This window comes from Mastacembelus armatus, chromosome 22 (genome assembly GCF_900324485.2).
Source record: "Mastacembelus armatus chromosome 22, fMasArm1.2, whole genome shotgun sequence".
NCBI lineage: Eukaryota > Metazoa > Chordata > Actinopteri > Synbranchiformes > Mastacembelidae > Mastacembelus > Mastacembelus armatus.
The window spans coordinates 8,182,353-8,206,361 of NC_046654.1; the positions used below are offsets into that span (position 1 = coordinate 8,182,353).

At 40.4% G+C, this 24,009-nt stretch overlaps 1 protein-coding gene across 6 annotated transcripts in view; it reads left to right on the forward strand.

The window, feature by feature from the left end:
* Positions 1-24,009, forward strand: part of qkia (QKI, KH domain containing, RNA binding a) — a 69,177-nt gene that overhangs the window by 36,952 nt on the left and 8,216 nt on the right. For all 6 annotated transcript variants that reach the window (XM_026308488.1, XM_026308516.1, XM_026308480.1 and 3 more), the window contains exons 4-5: positions 6,442-6,585; positions 22,772-22,859. In XM_026308488.1, the coding sequence (XP_026164273.1) occupies positions 6,442-6,585; positions 22,772-22,859 (232 nt within the window). The remainder of the gene's footprint in view (positions 1-6,441; positions 6,586-22,771; positions 22,860-24,009) is intronic.

The following is a 24,009-nucleotide window of genomic DNA, read 5'->3' on the forward strand; positions in this document are numbered from 1 at the left end:
GGATTGCCAAAGCAACTTATATGCATCTCCAAGGGACTCCAAAATGTGTCAGATCAGATTTGGTGATACACTTTGAAATTACTATGAGGACAAATTGACAGTTTTAAAAATTGTGGTATATCAAGCATCTGTGTATGTTTTGTTCTTGGACTTGAGCCATGTTACAGTGGCAGCTTTTCTCTTTTTGTTGTTACCTCCCAGTTGCTCAGATTTGCCAGGTAGTGGTGCTGTACTACAATGCATTTACATAAGTCTGAAGTGTAGTGAAGTTTATATCATTCTTCTTGGTAGGGGAATCACCTTTTCTACACACACGCACACACTCACAAACACATAGTCCACACTGCACTATAATAGAAAGGGATCATACACAAAGATGTACACTGATCTTCAGCTGAGTCATAATCTTAGAAGCGCCAGTTTGCTGCAGGGCCAACATTTACTTCTCTCTCTCTTTTTTTTTTTTTTTTTATTTTTTTTTATAGCTTCTCCATTTGTATTTTAAATTTCCATCTCTTCTCATCTCCCTTGGAGTGTGTTCATTATCAGAGAACAAGATGACGACACTGCTATGGTTCTTTCTTTGGAATTAGATCCAGAAGTAGTCAAATGGGAATGAACATGCTCAAGCATGTACAAACCCACACACATACACTTAAAAGTTTGTTTTAGCTGTGATTATCTTAATCTCTTACTCTTCAAACTTAATCACATGCGGTACAGTAGTCTGTTGTTCTGAAAGGTGCTTTGATGGGACCTGTCAAAAACCATGCACAATTAATATTCTAACAAAAGTCCAATGCAGTTAAACATTTATGCCAAAATACAGACAAGTAGCATAATTTCTTTATTACTATTACTTATTATTACTTTTTATTATAGTCCAATGTTTAAAATTTCTGATAGTTGTAGATAGTTGTACTCTGGTGGTTGTTAGAGAATTTATAAACTTACTGAGAAGATTTTAAAAGTGGTATAACTTATTTTGCATAATCTGTATAATTAAATTATTGTGCAAAAAAAATAAATTTTTAATGGGCTTTATTAAATTTATATTTTCTTTTGTCACTACCTTTCTTTCCTTCACATCGGAGTATGTCGGTGTAGATATTTACAATAATGGGTTAAGCTGCGGAAATGTAAATGAAAAAAACATCCAGTGGTCTTCTGGTTTGTTCTTCCTTTGCTGTCTCCAAATAAATCACAAGATAAGTTTAGCTTGTTGTACCCCGAAAGCTTTTGGATGGGCCGGGTGTGTCATAAATGTGGCTCAAGCCCAAACAAAGCTGCAGCCGAAGCCTCTAGTTGCTGAATCCTCAACCTCAGTATTTTCAGCTTGATGCCCTATGGCAGCAGAGGAAGCTACGGCAGCAGCTTAGCCAGTGTGTTTATTCAGGATCCATTAGCAGGAGCGTTTTTATGCTCTCAATAATTCAGCTCGTTGCTCCCTCCTGGGCCTTGCTGCCTGACAGGGAGTCGGCTCACTGGAGCTACAGTGGGAGAGAGTCAGGGACTGAGGGAGAGAGAATCAGAGTAAAATAAAGAACAATGGTGAGAGAAGAACAGCAAATCAAGTAGAAAATGAGGAGGAAAGAAGCAAGTTGAAAGAAATGTGATACTGCTCCCTCTGTTCAAACACCACTAAATGTAATGCTTATAATTACAGATGTCCTGATCACATTTATCCTTTCCCAATCCCTTAATACTGAGTATGTACTGATATAGACTAATCATTTTCTTATTTTTTTTTCCCAACATATTACAGCTCATATTGCCCATTTCCCTCCACTGTCTGTGCATTATGGACTTCTTGGATCATTCCCTATAATAATTTGTGTGCAAATAAGTATCTACTACTACTCTGGTTGCTTCTAAAATTTGAATGCACTCATTTCAAAAAAGATAAAACAACTAATTATATTACTGTTATAAACATGAGCCTGGATCACTACAGCTCTTTCACAGGAATTTTACCCACATACTTAAGGTTTTAGTGTATGTTCTAATGACAAGCCATTTACGATTTTAGAGCAATGAATTTTTCTAAACATAATGACCTGTCCCCAGACCTGAAATGGAAGTGCATTCCTTTAACTTCTTTAGATAGAGACTTTTGGGGATCCTTTATTGAACATTTTCACTAAAACAGGACAGCTCACACACCAATTTTTAAGTTTTTGACACCACTAATCACTCTTCTAGTCTCTTATACTACTTTTTTACTTTGTTTTTGTTAAATCTTGTGAAGTCTTCAGATACTACCCAAAAAAGATGAAATTTGTCAAATGTGCACTTTTTGATGATTATTGTCTAAATTTCATCTAATGTGGCAGCTTGAGCCTCTCTGATTTTACTCTTCCAGTCATGCGTAATGCAAAACAACAGCAGGGGCAACAGTAATTAAATTACAGGTATATTATATCAACTGCTGTGAAAGTAGAATAGGGATTTTCATCGTTGCCAGTACAATTCCCTAATTCTATTTCAACCACCCACAGCATGAGATTACAGTTAGCACCAAACTATAACATTGGTCTATGACATGTCATTTCAGACTTGCACAGTCAGAAATACTGTATCAATTTAATTTGCTTTTGTTTTTTTCTTTTGGCTGTTTGTGCTGGTTGACCTGACACATAATGGGTAAAACTGTGATATCAGAGGCATTTCAGAGTAAGCCTCCAGCTTGGACCTTCGAGTTCTGCCAGCCAGTACACAGTGCCTAAGCACAGCTCCCACATTTTAATACTTAAGAACTAATATGTGACAGTGGCAGTCAATATGTTGGACTTGATTGCCCTGTTGGTACTGCACTGAGCCCACTTGTTTGTTTAAAGGTTAGGCTGATTTTTTTTTTTTTCCCCCCCTCACCCCTTTGTTTCTGATAACTTTACAACTGCAAATGAAAGCACAAGCTGGTTTATCCTTTTTTAAGAGCAGGGAATTTGCAGGGAACTATTATGTTGAAGAGAAAAGTAGAGCGGTATCCTCATAGCTAATTTTAACACCATGTAGTTACTGGCTGGAAATTCTGTAAAAGCGCAATAGCAGGAAGTACAGCAACAACTGTGGTATAGTTCAGCACTAGTTATAGTTTCTTTATCAGAGTTTTGCTGAGGTATGGATCCTTTTTCCATGTAGAGCTAAAATTTCGCTTTCCATTTAGGATTGCCTTCTTTTTAACTGCATCTGTCCTTTTGCCCTTGTCTCATGTAACCACTACCCCTTTTTTTTTTTTTTTTTTTTGTAATTAATCCATCTGTCCACGTGTGTGCTTACAAGTTAATTGAGCTTTTTTGACTGTGTGAGTAAATATGCCACAGAAATCCATCCAGACCAACAAAAGCTGACTAGTTCTAACCAGAATTCCACCAAGATAAATACCATCACAGTTGCAAACACTGTTTAAAAAAAAAAAAAAAAAAAAAATCAGTGTTATATTACCCCTAACGAACACACAGTTCGTTTTGAATTGCTGTACTTAATTTTATTGTTTTACTATTGGTTTCATGGTCCAGTTTTGATTGTGTTCATATTTAATATTTCATTTCACATTCCTTTATCCTTGCTGAGCCTTGTTCTGTGCATATCCTTTCTTGTCCTTGATGCCCCTGCAGCTCCCTGCTGCACTTGGTCTGATTGCACTGACCCCTGTTTTGAACAATCAAACGAAAAAGAAGCGTGTACCGCTGAAGAGGCAGAATTACAACAGTGCAATTTCATTTATAAGTATTAAAGTACAGCTTTGCCAATTCAAAATTGTAGCATGGTGCCTTGCAGAATCCTGTTGAGGCAGCACAGTGGTATATTAAATAAGACTGACCTTCAGCCATAACACCAAGGACAGAAAGCTTTGTCTTTGCAAATGTGTAACCTGTTGTGACCTTGAGCAATGTAATAAATGCTTTGGCAGCTTCAGGGGTGCACCTGACCCTGTAGCGTAACCTTCGTGTTAAAAAGTGGGCAGACAAAATGATGCTACCAATAGTATCAGTAAACTAAGCGCTGCCACTTTACAGTGTTATTCTGTCTTTGTAGCCAGGAAAAAGCAATCTTCTACTAGAAACCTTTTTTGTTTTTGTTTTGTTTTTTTTGTATGTGGTGGTGTCATGTTAAAAACCTCAAATTTATTGAGCTCAAGCTGAGGGGTGGGAAAGCCAGCAGGCAAACAGATAGTTGGAGAACATAACCAACACAGTTATTCCCTGTTATCCTATTCTTAGACATTAATTGTACTTGCAGTGTCCATACTGTTTGTTCATGCTACATATTTTGCCAAAACCAATTCTTCTCTGGTATGTGGTCATAGCCATGGCATTTGATGTCGGCCAGTGTGGACATCCTCAGAAGGCTTTCCAACATTCCCTTCAGCATTCACATCATCTCCCTTCTTTTCTCCCCTCCATCCTTCTTCCTGTTTGTCATGCTGTCACTATCCCTCAGAGGGCATACACTGACCTTGTTCACAGTCAGTCGCACGAGGAGTGGGCCTGTGGATGCAACTGTGTGTGTGTGTGTGAGTGTGCGTGTATTTCTCTTTTTCTCAAACCTCTCTTACTGCAATCTACCCAAATCAGGTTGTGCCACCACCATCTCCTCGGGTCCAACTGAAGAAGCAGTCCATCAGCATGTGTATTTATATATCTGCCACGTTTTCATACAGTGGCCTGTATACAGAGGCCGCCTTCATGGCTTGTCTGTCTGCGTCCCCTCTACAAAATGCTGAGTCACCTTGCAGTCCCCATGTCCCCTAATAGGCCATAAGCAAACAGTCATGATGAAATAATGGCCTGACTAGGCCCTCCCCCCTATGTGGAAAAGGGGAAAACGAGAGTGGAATATTGAACTTTCGTGTGTGTGTGTGTGTGTGTGTGTGTGTGTGTGTGTGTGTGTGTGTGTGTGTGTGTGTGTGTGTGTGTGTGTGTGTGTGTGTGTGTGTGTGTGTGTGTGTTAAAGAGCAGTGCCATAGCAACAGCTCTCTGTGGAGTAGAAAGCAGGTGGGTGGCACTCAGCTCAAGCTTTAAGCTTTGTGTGTGCATGCGTACTCCCACTCCCTTTGTGGTGCTCATTGAGTGTATTGAAATCATGTCAGGTGGACCCCTGCAGAGCACAGCAATGCATTGTTTGTAATTAGACACTCTCACAGTGGCTCTACTACTCGCAAATGAGCAGTGATGTGCAGTTGAGGCAGTTTGTATGGGTGGGGATAAACAACACAGTAGACATCAATAGTCGGCACAAACCTGCACTGACGACAGAAGGGGAAGGAACTGAGATGCAGAGTATCTGACCTCATTTGGAAAGGAAAATCAAAATTCAGATTTTGAAACATTTTTGAGATACCTTACTTCTGTTATTCTTAAGTTCTTTTCTTCCAAATCAGTTGAATATTAACATTGTAATACTATTGACCAATTTTGAGGGTTTAATGTGGTATCACACATCAAAGAATCAAATGTTTTCTTTTTAAGGCAACCTAGACCTCAACTCCTCACCTCAGGGGGAAGTAGTCGGCTTTCAAACTGCTGGCTTTCGTGGTTGTGCAGTGACATGTGACACAACCTCCAAAGGTTTTTATAGTGCTCTGTGCCTTCTTGCTACATTTGCTGGCAACAGGGCAGCTGGAAGAGTTTGGAAGTAGCTAAATGTTTTTTATTTTATTTTAAATTTGTGCAATTGTGAGGCAACTCCATATTTGTCTCTACGTATCCCATTTTACCTTGTCACAAAAGAGTGTGACTGGGCTTTTCATTGAGGCACCTGAAAAATGTTAGCACTGTGCACCATTTTCCAACCTCAGCCTCCCCCATTCAAATCTTGATATTGCTTCCTATTTAACTATGTTGAAAGGCTGTGAAACATTGATGGTGGGTTTTCAATACAACCAATTTTGCCATTCAGGTTCCTCTAGTGCTACAATTTGCCACCATCGTAGTACTTAGGCACTACCTTTCTGGAGGGAAACGACTCCCTCAGAAAGCTGTTCTTACTTGAACAGTATTGTTCACTCAAGCACAAATCAGAGACAGATGTGCATGGTTTTTTTATGTTCACACACAATCATGTGACACTTTAAACAGTATACTTCTAACATCATTGCACTTCTGCAAGTGGTATGGTTTAAAAATCCCCATCCGTCCCTGATCATCCATCTTGCACTGATTAATTGCTGCAGGGCTCCCTGTCATCTTTGTCTTTGTGAAGCAAGGGATCTATTAAAGAAAGGTGTCCTTTCGGAGTTAAAGCTAAATAGCTGACTAGAGGGGCCTTCCTGCCTTCCTGCCATCCTGCGTCCCCTCACAGGGCCTGGTGTCCTCTGTGTATACCTGTCTCTCGACTCTACTTCCTCTGATATGCTGTGTTACTGAACTGGCACTTCAGTACATCCACACTGTCACATTCACTCACTGGTTTTCCTGCTCTATCTTTATAACTGTCCAGGAGGAGCAGAACAGAGGAAAGCCAAACTGGGAACACCTAAATGAAGACCTTCATGTCCTGATCACAGTGGAAGATACACAGGCCAGAGCTGAGATCAAGATGAGAAGAGCAGTGGAAGAGGTCAAGAAGCTCCTTGTACCTGCTGTGAGTACATACCACACACAAGCCCATACAAACACATCATACATCCAGTTGCAACAAGCCAAATTTAAGATTGTCATTAGGACAGTCAGTTGGGTTTCCAGGGAAGCTGACACACATAATGGAGTTTAGCTTTGTTCTAGTAGTTCAGAGAGGGCTGTCCATATTTTCAATGCACCTTAGTCCAAGCAACAGAATATTAGAGCTACATATGGCATATCACCTCTTTCCCACTGGTGGCATCCTGTTTACTTCCATCTATAGACCAAGGGAACAGGTTGGCTGCACCCCCAGTGGAGTGGAAAAACATAGCTAGCTGCACACACCTCCTGTGACTGCCACATTTAATCTCCGCATCCCCTCCGCCACAGTTTCCTGTGCCAGTGGCAAAATCTGCTGATAGTTTTTTGGCACGCAATGTGGATTTTTCCTGTTAACTGTGGTGACCAGGTGGGCTGGGCAGCTGAAGGCCCAGATTTGCCATCAGGTGGCGATACCCAGGGTTTGGTGGGCTGCCGAAATAGGGCCAGCCAAAGCAAGGTTAAACAAGCACTGTGGCGTTGTTGAGCTGCTGTCCTTCGTGTACTTTTTACTGTAAAACATACAGATTTGTTTACATGTGATACAGTTACATTTTTACACATTGGGTGAAACTATTGCAAAAAGAACATTGTTTGTCCTGCATTACAGTACAATTTATCATCTTATACTTTTCAATAGCAGAATTATGATGACCCCCACCCCTTTATCATACACAAAGAGTGAAGGAGAGTCAAATGACTGAACAGTAAAACTGTGAAATGGTAGTACAATTATCAGAATGGTGACATATTTTACATGCACGCAAATATGTGTATGCCCACACAACGCATGAAGCCATTTCTAAAAGTGACAACATTCAAAAATGTCATGCAGAATGAGTCACTGTTTATACACATACAGTGGGTACGGAAAGTATTCAGACCCCTTTAAATTTTTCACTCTTTGTGTCACCAAGGCAAAAAATTTGCAAAAATTTCTACATTTCTGTTTTTTTCTGTCAAGATGGGGTGCTGAGTCTCATTAATGAGAAATAAAATGAACTTTTTTGATTTTGGCAAATGGCTGCAATGACGCAAAGAGTGAAAAATTTAAAGGGGTCTGAATACTTTCCGTACCCACTGTATGTAGAAACAGTAATAGTCTTATTTCCGTCCTTTTAAGTGAGTGACAACTCTTGGTGGTTAATGCTCATCTGGATGTGCCACAAAAATAGCTTCCTAAGTTTTCTAGAAATCTCTGTGCATTTCACAGCCTGACAAGTACATTAAAGATGGTCTGGTAATTCAGTACCTGAACAATTCAGTGGCTCATAGAAGGCTCTCTGCAGCTTCTAGCTCTTTTGAGATACTAATGAAATCTGCCTCATAAAAAGTTTCACTCTACCCTTAATTCAAATAAGAATTTTATAGAGCTAATTAATGACTCATTGCAGTCCACCAGAGGCCATTTTTTCTTCAAGCAAGGCATCTTTGTTCACTTAATGTAATGAAAAGATCCTTCCATTAGATAGTGTGTTCTGTGTGTTTCTGGCCCTATCAAATTTGCTTAGAAATGCTTTGATTGTTGAGGAATAAAATTTCCCTGCTGTTTTATAGTGTATTAACATCAAAGGCACATTTGCCTCTTCTGTTTATATATGGTTTTGGTCTTAAAGCTTATAAATCCAAATGTATTTTTAATTAAGAATTGCTTTTGAACATATTTTGTATTAAACATCAATAAAATAAACTTTTGGTTTGTTTTGAGGTCATGCCTTTTATTCTGCTTTTATTGGATGGCCAGTTCCTAATGCAAATTACCACAACAGCTTTTCACTGCTTAGTCAACAGAAATGGCGTAGTTGCAATATGATAGAATATGTTTCTAGTGGACCTGTCCCTGAAAGTTGAGTTGGTGCATTATCTACCCATTAACCCCTTAGGGTGATATATTTTATTTATGTCATTACATGCATGTTTATGTGCACATGTCATTAGTATATAGACAGTAGGGCTGTATGCCACTTTATCATGCTAAACTAAATTGGATTAAAGTATGGACACACTGGCTACACACTGTTCTAATGAAGGGCATCTTCTCCACATTTGGTGGCGTAAAATTGCCTTTATTAAATCACACAGGAAACAAAATGGTGTCCTGCTTTTTAATTTCTTTTAAGGAACAGGCTTTATTTGTCATTGGAAGGCATAGTGATAAGTCAAAAGATGTTTCGTCTGCAACCCTGGCTTTCTAGCAATAGTTTGGTTTTTAAATATAATAACCAACTCACCTGGGATTAAAACCCAGAATGTCATTGAAAACCTTATACTACTCACTGTTAGCAGTTAGGCTTATGTTGTTTACGTGGTGAGAGAATGGTATTGTGCATAGAATATTGTTCAGCAGTAATTTTCAGTTTCACCATTTAAAAGAATGTCCTTTGTTTGAAATTTACAATGACTGTATTCATTCTTTCATCAGCTTGTTGTACCAGACTGTGTCTTACCCTGTCAATGGCTGCTTCTTACTCTGACATTGATTGACAGTTGGAAGAGGGTACTGATGTCTTGCTCCCTAGTCCTGTAAACTCTTCAACTTGCTATGAACTGAGAGTAGGTGAACATTGGGAACATGACATAGACAAGAAGGGGGTGAGAGATGGGTGGGAGAACTCAATTCAACTTCTCTTTCAAGTGTGGATTTACTTCACTGATCCTGCTCTAGTATACACACACAAATGGATACACATGCCCAGAAAAAGGCTTCCACATGCATGCACATACACATATTCACTGACTAAAATGGTCCGCTCATCCCTTGAGTCATTGGTTAAGGCCTTCAGAGGGAGCCAGCAGCAGAGCCCCACTGCACTCTGGGTAACCTTCACTCAGATACTTGCATAGCTGTATACATAAACCCTGACTGACCTATTCCAGTTCCCCTTTGTGTCCCTAGAAGTGCTGCAGAGCAATAAGGATTGACCTGTAGGCGGGTAGTGTTCTTTGAGTGACTATAGACTCTGGTCAATTGTGAAAGAGGAAATAAAAAAACCTGAGTTGTATATATGCAGTGATTATATAGAATGAAACACCTTTTAAAATCAAAATCCATCTCAATTGCTTCCACATGTTACTGTTTTCTGAGTTGTAGTTCCAATGTCAATCAAAGCGTGTGCGTAGAGCACAGAATTTTACAACCAGCAATGTGATCACTTAGTATGACTGTGTATGTAGCTTTATGACTGATCCTCTCTTGCTGCAGAAAGACTTTGGCAAATGTGATTCATATATTAGGTGGCACTGTGTTTTTGTGTGAATGTCTCTATACATATTTGGCTCTGATTGTATATTTGTTTTTGTATGTTTGTGCATTATGCTACATGTGCTTTATAGGTCTCTTAAACCATTTTGCTTTTCTATTTTTCTAGCATCTGTCTTTTGAGTAATAATTCTAGTTTGATAGAACTGTGGAAGTAAGATGAGTTTGACCTTTGCAAAATTTTGTGTTATAATGTTGCTGATCTAGAACGTTAAGCATTTATTTCTTTCACCTTTCACAGCAAGTTGCATGGTGAAATCTTAAGCAGCCTAAGTCCTAAAAATGTAAATGTAAACATGTTACCCTGGAAACAAACCACCTAGTACAGTACCTCATGCTTTTTAAGAGAGAGGGTGAAAAGTCATCTATGGACAGAATTGTTAATCTGGTGAGAAGTCTGTGCATTCTAGTCTTTTTATGACTTTCCCACCTTTTTCCCAGCCACATGGTGTATGGTGGGTTGATAACGGGAGCTTAACACCATTCCAGTCACACTGCTTGCCTCAAGATACCCACAGTACATTAAGATAGGTAGCTGGCTAGGTTTGAATCTTTTAACACACACACACACACGCACACACACACAGCATCTGTGAAGCAGGAAAGGTTAGCTTTGAAAGGGGAACAGCACGCAGAGAAAAAAAGAACTAGTTGACGTTGGGGGACTTTGGCCCTGCAGTGCCAAGTGCATGTCTACCTGAATGAAACTGTCATTGCTGAGAACAAAGTGAGCAGCATGATAGCAACCCTAGCAGACTAGCGGCCTGGAGCACTACTCTCTTTGTAACACAGCGGGAACCCAGTTCTGCTTCCTGCCTCTAGTTCACCAATCCCTTTGGTGCTCACTCCATCTTTGTATTGTCCCTATTGTAAAGTTTTTGTATTGTGTTCATAATAATGGTACATAATATAAATATGAGATTTAATTGCTCAATTTTCTCTCCATAAAATGTCATATGTAATTCACTGTAGCCCTTCTAGACCAAGGTCCACTTTTGGGCAAAACCAAAATGACTCTTAGGTCTTGTTCCTCAGTTTTTCTCCTCATCTCTTTATTTATTTTTTTACTCCTTTCTGCTATGGCCCACCTTTGAGGAGGAACATACAGTAGATGGTGTTTTTGTAAAAGGCAGACAGATGGACCTTAATGGAAGCCAAGTTTGGCGATCTGCGGGGTGTTGTGTCTGTACTCGCCAGTATGCATCCGGCTTGGCAGAGTGCTACAGAGGCAGCACCATCAGAACCACTCAGACAGGAAAGGCACAGGCACAGAGAGAAGATGGTACAGAACAAGCAGAGCTAGATTTAAACAGTGGTAGTCTGTTATAGGCAGCAGTGTACTGTTTTTGCAATCAATAAACACCTCTTTTTGTTATTCTTTTTTTTTTTTTTTTTCTTGCTCTCACTCTCCTCCTCTCTGTCAGCAGTGTATGACAAATGAGTACAAAACACCATCTGGCTGCATCCATCCATGTGTGCCTCTCCAACTAATGATGTTTATTCTCTGTTAGGCTTACCTATCACTACCATTCTCCTCTTATTTACTTATCTACCCTCCGCCCTCCACATCCTCTGTCCTGTATGATACTCTGCCATACTCATGAACAGAGGCCCACGTTAATCAGTGAACTTAAGTGAGTTGGGTTACACCTGCAACTGTGCTAGGTACACTTGACTTTATTTCTGAAGCCGATAATCTATTACACTAAAGCCAAGTAAAAGGTGGTCACGGGCACACAATTCACATAGTCTGATACTTTATCTGTTCTTGTCCCATGTACTCTTTGATGCACATGTGCACATATAAATATGATCAATAACAAAAATATACAGTAACTTCACTATGCCAGTTCACGTAGGCCTGTGGTCCCTGCAGGCAGGCAGTAGATAGATGGTTTTAGTCAGCCTGGCAGCTTTTCATTCCCTGTAGGCTGTTATTACCTTCATCAGGCTAATGGAGGAGTTGGATTGGATCATATTAACCTTCTGATCTCCACCTCCCAGGACACCACAGTTACAATAGGCTGGACTGCACTGTTCACTGCTTCCATTATATATGTGTATGAGGAAATAGTGAGCCCATCCCACCTGCACGTAGACAAGGCATCTCCCACATGAATGTTAATCATCTTTTTAATTGGCTTCGTTAACTTGGTGACCTCTACTTCAGACCGCAAGACTGCATCACTGTGCTCCTCCTTCACTGCTGTTAGGCTGTTTTCTTACATTGCTTGTGTACGAGCGCGTGTGTGTTTGCGTTTGTCTATGTCTGTAGACTTTTTACCTTCAGTCTCACAGATTGAAGCTAGCCTGGAGGCTGGAGGCAGTGTGACCTTTGACACCCAGCCATCAACTTGTCCTCCACTTTTGACATTATCTATTTTCACATCCTCAAACTCATTTATCCAGCCTTTTGGTTCTTCTATGCCCTGCTAATGAATTTGAGACAACTACTTCACAGGCACATATTGAAACCCTGTAGCCAGGAGAGCAGAGGAGAGCAAACACTAAATCTGTGTGATGTATAAATCACTTCTGATTAATGATAGAGAGGTGATAAGTGGGTAATTGGAATTGACCACTTAAACCGTTTTACCACTAGCAATGGATGTGCCTTTTCCAACACTTATGTCAGTAATGGTCACTACTGCATGTCAGGTGAAACTGTATTTTCTCAAGCATGCATATCAACATTTATGCTTTGCCTGCTAACAGCTCTTCTACATGAACTTCCTGGTTACATAAATAGCTAGTTGCTGTAGGGCCAGCAACCCCTTTGTAACTCAAATGGACAGGAAGGGAAACCACTACCCATCTTTACCCATCAAATGTTCCAGTTCAGTGTGTGTCCTTCATGTTTCTGTTTTCTCCTGTGTTTTTGCCCTCTCTCATGCTGCTATTTTTCTAGCCAATAAAGGGACACAACACTCAATGCTCTCTTCTATTACTGTATCTACAGTTGCCTAAATGCCACCATGTTCTGAGGTTCCAAACCAAGTAAAAGACTAAAGATGTCAACCTCTACAATACAAGTCAGAAAAAAAGCATTATCAGTCACTGATAAATTATAGGTAGGCATTTTCCATAGTTTGTGTGGAGACAATGTGACACAAAAGGCTTTGGTTGTTACTTGTTTAGCTCAAATTTGAATGACTCTCAAGTACATGCATTCCTCCTGTTGAAGCTTTTATTGTTGTACTGCGTAAGGTAACTATCGAGCTTCTGTCTGTGTGCCAAGTTTCTCCTGTCAGCCCAAACCTGACAAGGGGGGATTAGTCTGGTCTTTGCCCAAGGGTTCCTCCCCTACCATCCCTCTCCGTCTGTCCATCCCTCCCATCTCCAGGTTCATGGCTTTCCTAAGGGGTAGACAGGTGGTTCTGACCTAGAGAAACAGTACCCCTGAGGGGAACAACCTGCATAAGCCTGGCAGCCTTCCCTGGCCTTGTCTGATACTTCTTTAATTTCTTAGCCCTAGCACTGAAAGTCATGCAGATTTAGTTAGGCAACCTTCTTTAGCTAGTCTCAGTCTGGGGACACTTTGCGTCCTCTATGTAGTTGAAACACAATCTACATCACGTATGATCAGATAAAGTTGCAATTCCTTTGCATAAATGCTAATTAAATAACCTCTGATAATCTAAAGATTCCCAGCAAAGGAACAGCTGATTGCAGTGGCCTTGTGATCATGGGAGTTATTGTATTTAACTTAGAGATGTGCTTTTGAAAAATGAGTGTGCATGCAGTGGGTGACCTAAGAGTAAGAACAGAGAAAGTACAATATTGCCAGAGCCAATCACAGTAAATAGTGAAAACTACAATGTGGGTAAAAGATTCCAGTTGCAATAACATTTGTGCTAAATGGCAAACCTTTTCCTCCAACTTTCATTTGTTTCATCCTTCTGTCAATCATCAATTCACTGGTGTGGACAATTGGAGACTAGAGAGAAAAGCTAATATAGATTGCTAGTATTGCAGTAAGTCATATATAAAACTCAGATAAATGCTCTTTTAAGCCATCAAATTCATAACAATGAATAAATAAATATTAACACAGACTTAGGCATAAATTTCCTGATGCTAGAGTGAAGAAAACTAGTGCTAGGTCACCTACTGTCTGGGATGACTTGGTGTTTTCATGTTCGGAAGCTCGACATCTGGTGTCCTGAACCCAACCTCAGCCTCATCATTGTGCAATTAGTGCTTTCTTTCTTTGACTCTCTTGAGTTCATCCTTGCCTTTTCTACTTTAACATCATGATGTTGCTAATCCATCTGTTTCAATTCCTCCCCCTACTGGGAATTGGCTCTGTTTTTCCTCCTTTGTCATTCATTTCAATTTTTAAGCTAGCCAAGATTCCCAGTGAAGGTGCAATGTATGTATACAGACTCCCTGCACTACTTATAAAATTGTTGGCTTGTACTGTTTTTGTTTTTTTGTTTGTTTGTTTTTTTCAGTTCACACACATTCACATGCACTTTAGTCCCTTACATCTTTGAACAATAGCCTCCTTTTTAATCCACCTGGTTGTGCGTGGTTCCTCCAGCGGACTTCAAATGTCCCAATACAATGCACAGGAAGAAGAGGTGGGTAGCAAGGCAGACAGAGAGGCCCAGGCATTTTTAATCTGCCCTGGTCCTCCTCTGGTGAGGAGGGGGACCCTGTAGGGTCCTGGCCAATCTCTCTGCCTCTCTTTGAAGGCCCCCTAATCCACTTACAGAGAGGCAAGGAAATGCAAAAGTGTGTATGTATGCCTGTGGATGTTTTCATGTGTGCAATATGCTTGTGGGTTGATTGCAGGGAAACTGTGGTTAGTACCCCTTAACAACAATGCTGATTGAAAGTTATGCACAACTTTGCTTTGACACTGTGCCCCTTTGTCTCACACGTACACACTACTTTATACATTGTCCACCCATGGTCGTTTCCCAAGGAGAGAGCCAAGCATCACCATTTGTGACATGGGAACACACACACACAGACTTATAGTGCTTTCATCTCTGCTTCTCCAGTGACTGTGTGTGCCCAAGTGTTTAGCAGGGAAAATAGGATTGCATAGAGTTCAGTGTTTAGAGAGTCCAAAGGCCGTCTGTCAAATCCAGCTCAGGGTCTGTGTTGCTTCATTTTGCCAGCCATCACTCAAGTAATTTCAAAATCCATTCTCTCAGTCCCACCAACCAGCTCTGGTGGGACCTGGTGGCTGATGGCTTTGTCTTCTCCATGATGCCTTGTAGAAGCTTCATTTCTCCATACGCTTCTAACACTTACACTTACTGTTTTACACTGGATGGTTTACCCATGTTGGAACTTGGGTGGTGTTCTGTGGGCACAGCAAAACTAAACCGGGATATTTTCTTTCAGTTGAAATCCCATTGTTTTTGTCTTGCCAGAGAAGCACACATCAGTAACACTGACATACTAAAAAAATAGAATCCATATTCAACAATGCATTATAATAGCTTCACACAGAACTACTAAGGTACATCATAGCTGTGCAACCTAGTCAGTGCTTAAAAATCAACAAAATCCCAATAGCAAAATTTCTTCCTTTGAACACATGGTCACATATATTTTTTTTTTCAACAAAAAGAATGTCCTGTTTCTTGTAACTGAACTGTACTCTCAGATCTGTCCCATTAGAAGTCTTTCATGTTGACATTGTCAGTAATTAGAATAAGTAAACTTTGGTATTCAACTGTTGACTGAATTAAGATTTGCACCTTTGCAGGTATTGACAAATTGAGATTTGTCAGGCAGGCATGAGCCAGATAATTCAAGGACACAAAATAGATAATTAATGCTAGGCTACATGAACATGGTAGATCTATCCAATAGGTTCCAGGTTTAAATTTCATGTCTTGTATGAGGTACTTAGATCCCTGTTTTAGGAAAATATTCCAGCTGTGAGTCAGGATCTCTGAATCTGATGCAAATCCCTTAGCAGTATTAAAGAGCTTCCAAATCATCCCCAGCTAAATCCCTTCAAGATATTCCCTGCTCGATTGGATGGCATTAAAGGATCGCGGTGACAGAACAATACACCGTCTGGCAGCCTGGTGGAATGAAGGATAAGGGGAGGGGAAGAGAGCGAAAGTTAAAGTAGAAATGGAATATCAGTGGATGAATAAGGTTGCAATTGTGGGTGCAAATGGGGAAAATGGGCAGGCTTGAGGTAGGAAAGAGAGGGAATTTTATTAATAGACAAGGTACTGTTGATGTGACAAGAGGGACAGGAGAAACACAGCTGTTCAGTGGTCTGTACAACAGGCTGGAACTCCATGATCCGTCCTGTTCTTAGCATGTAACTTAATCTGTTTATCAAACCTGTGCAGACCAACAGGCCTCAATAATGTAACTTAATCATGTGAAAACTGTATGTATTTTCTAGGTTTTTTTTTATATGCTTAATTCACTCTTAACTGTTATGTTACATGCAATACTAGTTTCTCAGGATAAATAAGATCACACAGCCTTTCCCCTTGTATTGGAAATGATTTTGAAAAGAAAAGAAGAGAAAAACTGATATTTCTCTTTCAGTGCAGTGAACTGGTAGAAAAACACATTTTCTTTCCCTCTCTTTTTGTCTCTCCTTTCTCCTGTTAGTGGCACCAAGTCTGTGTATGCGTATGTCAGTTGATATTGATGGAGCTAGTATAGTGCACCAAGGCTGCCCACTTCACTCTTCTTCAGTGCAATAAAAGGCTGTTATAAATCCCAAAGATCCAAGAACCAGTTCCATTGCTGGGGCCCAGGCTTTTTCTGCCACCCACACTTAACTTGTATGTTAGGGATAAACCCAAAGTAAACTAGGTCCACATTGAAATGAATGCTTCTCTGCAATATATTGTGATATCCTGAGCATCCACAAGTGCTGTATCAAATGAACAAAGGCACTTTGACTCTGAGGTCCCTGCACCTATGAGCTTTGTTATGATTCAGAAAGTGAAGTATTAACATAAGAGGAGGCTCCTGACTTGTAATGGGCTACTTTCAACTGTACCTCAGTAAGCTGTGTGATTGACAGTAATGGGGCGGAGCAGCCATGATGTGTTTGTAATAATCTGACTGGAGTCAGGTTCACTTCTATGCTAATGAGCTAGGGTGTTGGTGGTTTAGCATGACTAATGGTGCACATCACTAACAGAGCTGTCTGGGAGTGAGGAAGGGAGCAAAGGAGTAAAGGAGAAATAAAGAAGCTTTACAGGAGTGTTGTGAAGGTATAAGACAGCCCGAGAGGAGAGTTGCAGGAGATTGCGTTGTTAGTCTTTTGGGAAAAAGAAAATACAGTTGAGGCCTGATTCCTGTGGCAGATATGCTCACAAAAACCAAGAAGTAAGGCAGAGTAAAGAAAATTGCCTTTGAAAGTGCAGCAGTGAATTTGAAAAAAGACATGCTGCACTTATTCCAGCACCCTCATTTTAAGGCGCTTTGTGTGAAAGAAAAATGGGAAAAGGTTATGTGTTTGTGTCACATTTTCTTTTTCCTGTAGTTGATTGATAAATGGTCTTGTCATTCGAAAGTAAAAATGGTCCATTTGTGTTTGTGTGCTGGCTATATGTATTTTACTGTGCTTGTAGCACTTGACTGATGCATGATTTTTCATGACAAAGGGGTGTGTGTGTGTGTGTGTGTGTGTGTGTGTGTGTGCGTGTGCGTGTGCGCAGCATGTTCAGTACAGTTTTATGTGCTGTGCTCATGTAAGACTGTTGCATCAGTTTAAACATAACCATAACATTCTTATAGTACAAACTTTTCCTTCTGCACAAAGCAAAGAATGTATTTTTTTATTTTTCTGGAGTAGTTGCTTGATTTATGGTCCTGTCTATGAAAACATTGGACTTTGTTTTTCTGCACGTGTGTTTTTATTTCTTAGCCCAGCGCAGCTTCCAAGTTGTTTTAGTTGAATTGAACTGATTAAATTTTCTTGTCACTTATTTATTTAGTGTGGAGAGGTTTTGAAGCTTGCTACAAGTACTCATTTCTTCCTCCTCTCTAACTCGCCGCTTCTGGAGAGTGTGGGATTGTTGATAATTCGAGTTGGCACAGTAGAAAGAGTGATCATTTTCCCCCAGATGTTAAGTTTGGGAAGGACCCAAAAGGGAGTGGAAAAAGGGAGGGGAACAGGGGAAAAAAACAGCTGCTGCCACTACCAGTTCCACCCCTCTACATGAAGTCATCTACTCCTCCTTTTCCAAAGCTCCCAACATCACCTCCTCCGCTTGCCTCTGCTGAATTTTTTTCCCCATCTCATTCACACAGTCTTCCCCTCTCTCTGTATCCCACGAGGCAGCCAGGGCAGGCTTTGTTTACTGCTGAGGTAATTGGAGTAGTTTGGAGAGAGCCTGGCCCTGGCCCTGGTAAGGCCTAAAATGTGTGTGTATTTGTGTAAGTGTACACACACGTGCATGCGTCTGCTAGTGATGACTGGCAGTGAGGCCAGGGAAGGAAAGCAGGCCTTAGCCAGTGTCAGCCCACAAGGGAGCAGATAAATTGGTTTTCACTACACTGTCTGTCTTTTCTTGTTTCATATTCTCCAGCTATCCCTTTCTTCTTCTGCATATCTGTCCATCTCGCCACCAACTCAAAGACAATCATTCATGCTTTCTCTTGTACTTGCTCTGGAGCGCCTTTTCTCCTTCTGGCGTTTCTTTGTTCCACCACTCTTTCTGTCTGTCTTTGCTCATCATTTCATCTCTCTGAGCTGTTCACTGAGCTGCATAGACAGTGACTCTTGCCAGATAGGAGAAAAAAAACTCCCCTTCAGTTGCAACCAAAGGCAAGAGCAAATTCATCCCACCTAATCCAGGCGCCTGTTGTGTTTATCTGTGGGTGAGATGATAGGAAAAGTCCAGGATTTGTGGTGTCAGGGGGAGAGTCAGGCTGCAGCTCCATAAACACTGTCACTCACCTGTTGCTTATAGTCATCCACATGCTCAGTATATAGCACTGAGCATAAGCTCTATTGTCTGTAACAATTGGCATTAGCTACAGTTTGTATTCAGCATATGGACACAAGCTTTGATCAGGAGAGAGATACAAAAGAGCGAAGCATGACAGTGATTTAGCATGCATCTAGTGACCTCATCGCAGGGTTGTCAGGTAGGCAGTGAGACACGGCTCACCTACTTTAGCTCATCACACTCCTGTCTGCCTTTTTCTCCCTCCCCTTCCTTTTCCCTCCTTCCCTCATCCCTCTGTCGTGCTCTTTCTTGATAGCTTTTACCGCTCTGCTGATTTCACAAATAGGCCTCATTGATTGAATCTGATTCTTGTGGATAGAGCAGCTTTATTGAGTGGCTTTTTCGCTGATGGACAGGAGTGTGTGGGTGTTGTGTTTTGTGCATGGATGTGTGCATGTTAGGCATGATGAAGTAAAACTTCCTTTCCTCATCCCTGCCATTCTGTAATCCAACAAGTATTGCTCTCCTGGGAATTCCAGCAGGCAAATCATTACAGACACACACGCAGCATGCTCACACACACAGTCCTAGTGATGGCTGTGTCTGAGTAAATGTTTTATTATGGATGGTGCATGCTGACTGAGGAGTCTGTTAATTGTGATGACACCTTGAGCAAGGCAACATTAAAGTGTTAACTGTTCTCCCTGGCGCTGTTCATCAAACATTTATCTAAGTTATGCTCCTGCGGTAGGAAGCTGGCCCAGTTCAACAAAGGTACACAATTTAACTCCAAGTCGACTCCAGCAGTGACACCAGCATTATCTTTTGCTTTCTCTTGGTCTTATGGCTCCTGTCTGCAGCCATTTTGAATCCATTACATTTTTTGTGGCATAGCTCAAACCAGGGCACTTCCACAGATTACAACTAGGAACAAAAAGAGAAAAGTGGGGAAATGTTACAGTTGGGAATTTATATTTTGATAGGGAAAAATGAGCTTGTTTCAGATGTAAAACAGAAATGATCTGTCGGGGTTCAGGGGCTTTAGCTAACAAACTGAGTTAGTGTGAAGATGGAGCTATATCTGCAGCACTCCACTGGGTATACACTCATTTCACACACAGTGGTGCACACCTCATCCTAGCAGCAGCATCTGTGTTCTTCCCCTCTCACTGCCCTCTATTTTGTCTCTCTCCTCTCAACAGGAGAGAGTGCCAGTGCCACCTATGCAGAGTTGGATGCATAGTGGCAGCCTTTTCGGCTGCACCCATTTAACCCCCACAACCGTAAAGATCCATCATTGTACAACACACACAAGCAGCCTTAACATTCATATTCCAGCATGTGTTTGTCATGAGCTGCAGCCTGCTGCTGAGCTCACACCCATACTCTCTCTTACATAAAGTCTTATCTTGTGGGAGACCAACCCACTTCTAACGACACCCAATCACCATACTCGTTATTTTGTCTGAATTTTAAAAGGTTAGTCTCACCTCTGGTTTTTTAAAGTGTGGCCACAAAGTCACATACTTGTACATACTTCCAAGGGCTAGCTGCACTTGATTTGAGAGGAAATGCTAAGTGTGCATTTATAAATGATTGAGACGGTAGGCCTGTTTGTTAGGGGAACACTTATGACAAGTAGAGTTTCTGCAGAATGGATAGTGGTTATACAGCTCTCTATACAATGACAATAAAAAGCAAAAAAATAATGTTTGATTTATTGTTGTCACAATAAGTATGTCAACCTTTCAAAGCATAACACATTCATCCCCCCTCCTTGATTTGCATCTGGTAAAGTTATATTCTCGTTTTGTATATTTCTTTTCCCTTCCCCTCATTTCTCAGTTTTGTCTATCAAGTCAGCTTGGCCCACTGCCAAAGAGCCACTGACACAGTTTCTGGTGAGACACATATATATGCACATACAAAAAGAAGCAAGAAAAACAGCTGTTTGATTCTTGAGTCTCTAGTACATTTTATTGTACAAGGTTGTAGAGGTCGAGCTCTGATTTAATTTGTAATGTAAATAACTACAGAGGAATGCAGAAAAGGAAGAAACAAAGATAACATTATATTCAGAACTTGTGTGTTCATAGATTTACATAGATTGTAGCATCCAATTAGTAGTGATATGGACAGGGTTTATTTGCCATGTTGGCTATGTTAGGTATTGACCTCGGCCATGTTCAGTTAAACTAGTATGGTTGTCATTGTTGACACTGCATATCAAGTGACCAGTTCTTCACTTCCAATGAATGAAGTAGGGCTTGGCAACTAAATTAGAGGAACCTGTGGGGGTTGTTTGTGTTTTAGAGGTGTTTAAATGTGTGTTTAAATTATTGAGGAATGCACAATATTTTTATAATGACTCGGTGTGTTAATTAGAATAATTGTAGCTTAGAGTTTGGTTCAATCAAAATACTAGGTTCACAGTTGTACATTATCGTGTTTTTTTTTTTTTTTTTTTTTTAGCAGGAGTGAATAATGCATGGATAATTTGTGTAATTGAAATGTGAAGTCATTTGAGTTATCTTTTTGATAAGCCACATTACAGTTGTGAACATCTTTTTCTTTCATCTTTGTTTACATGACGAGCCCTGTGTCTGTCTTTGCTAGTGTGACTGTTAAAAAGTTGGTGAATTGTGTGCTTTAAGACTTTTATTAGAATAGAAGAAAGACATCACTGGAGTAGTGAAGGAGAGAATTCCCTTGCTTCGTTAATTGGCATCTGCATGGTAGACAAAACATTGTACAGACACACACACACACGCAGCTGAATACTATGAAGCCGCTGCCTTATATTTAGTCAAGGGAGAGCAGCCCTTTTTCTCTTGCTTAACCTCACTCTTTCTCTTCCTTTCTCCTTTCTCTGTTGAAGAGGAGTCTCAAGGGAGCCCTTATTCTCTTTCCCTTTCTTTCTTGCTCTCTCCCTTTCTATGTCTTTCTTACCTTGTTGTCCTCTGAATGGAGAGCCAGGCTGTTGTTGAACTGTGAATTAGTTGAGGAGACAGGCACATGCAGATACAGAACAGAGAATTGGAGAAGTTTGTGTCTGACTTCCCAGCTTTTATTACTGCTATTGCTAACGGGATGGTTTCCCTTACTGTGTACACATGTTGCATATATATGCAGATGCAGAGTGTGTGTGTATAAGGTTTTGTATTTGGGAGTCAAAAGTGGTGACTGTGTCACAGCTGTAGCTTCAGTAGCAAAAGGCATGAAATCACTTCTTCACTGAAGGTGTGTCTGAGGTCAGCAAGGCTTCACATGCACCCTTGAGTTTGGAGAACAATTCACATAAGGCCCTGTTTAAATTATGATGTACAACCTGGAAAAATCACAGGGGTTTTTTGTTGTCATGGTTATTGAGTGTTCGGTAGCCTCAGGGAAATGGAGCTTGGGGGAGGGGGTTCAGAAAGGAAAGGGGTTGGAATGGATGGTTGTGTGTGTGAGGAGGGGTGCTATCTTAATTGCTTTCCGTGAATAATTTCAGCCCCTAATTTGGTGATAATGACAGTGGCTGCTGCTTTTGTATTTATTTATCCAAACATTAATTGACAGGACTGACATTAGCCAGAGCTGTTATTGCGCATTTGATTGCGCACAAGGGAGCGAAGAAAATTACAGTAATTATCATTCTGATATGGATTATGAATATGCATTCCCACACTTAATGTCTCTGTCAGCATTTTAGGAACAAGAAGGCACTCTGCCATGACAACAGCACTTTAGCTTATCTCCATCTCTGTTTCCCTAAACCCAATCCAACTGGTGCTTATGGAGAGCAGATGACATGTGGTGTCCAAATGAGTTAGCTGCGTCACTGTAACTTTTTAACAACACCCAGGCATATGTTTACATGAAACGGTCATCACATGGATTGTTTCAGTGGAATTAGTGTGGGCAGGTCTATTGTGGATTTACAGTATATTAACATTTTCTGTTTTTCACAGGCCGAGGGAGAAGACAACTTGAAGAAGATGCAACTGATGGAGCTAGCGATTCTCAATGGGACATATAGAGACAACAACATCAAGACACGTAAGTGAGCTGCCATGAACACACATATACTACACTGACCCTTTGTGCAGTCCATCTCTTTTGCACCATCCACAACTACTTGTTTAACTGTTTATACCACACTTATTTATTTTTATATATATATATATCTATATCTATATATATATCTCTGTCCAAACAATTCATGTTTCATGTTCTACCATAAGTAGAACTTCCATTCTGTTCTTGATATTTCTTTCTTCCATAGCATCCTTCCATCCATCCTTCCCCTTGCAATTCAAATTCTATTGCTATATATCACTTGCTGTTGGCCAACTCTAAAACCTTCAGCAAATTGCTGTATTCCACCTGCTCAGCTATGCATGTTAATCACTAGTTTACACATCTACAGTGTTTCACAGGAGTACCACTTTTTGGATGTAGTATCACATTTGTAAGTTGGATGGACCAACATTTTTTTATATAGAGAAAATAAATCCAGCTCTTGTGCAGTTACTCTGAACTCTTGGTTATCTTGTTAATCATCATTTGGAATTTAATTTAAACAAGATCATAAAGTGCATCCTTCTGTATACTGTTAAATTTTTTCTTATATTAAACACGTTCAGACAGTTGCCATGATAAGCTAGCCCACCACCTAACCACAGATACCATAGAGCTTGTATTAGTTGACCTGCCTTTGGGGGGAGCTTGTGTGTTACGGTTCACAGCACAACTACTTGAAAAATGTTTTTTTGTGTGTTCATTTGTGTGATCCAACCTAAATGGACTGCTGACTTTGTAGAGGATCAACATTTTATTAAATCACTAATCATTAGTTTAAAAGTCAAGTGCAAATCAGGTCAAGCACAAAATTCTTTCATTTGTGAAACCTGCTTCACTGTGTTCTCTTCTACATATAGTCAACAGCTCTATTTTGTTTGTGTGTTGTTTACCTCACCTTTGCCATTTCCAGCAGATAAATATGTAGCTGCCATGGTGATTGGTATGCTTTGAATGTACTGGGATGACAGCAGCATTCTGTGCATCTTGTATTTTGGTGTGTGGGGATATTTTTTGTTTTGCTGTGTTTACATTTTCTTTGCAATAGATTGTGGCTTTTGTGGTTCACCACCATGATCATTGCATGGACTAATTTTCTTTTTTGCCCTCTCCTCTTCTCTCTCTCCCT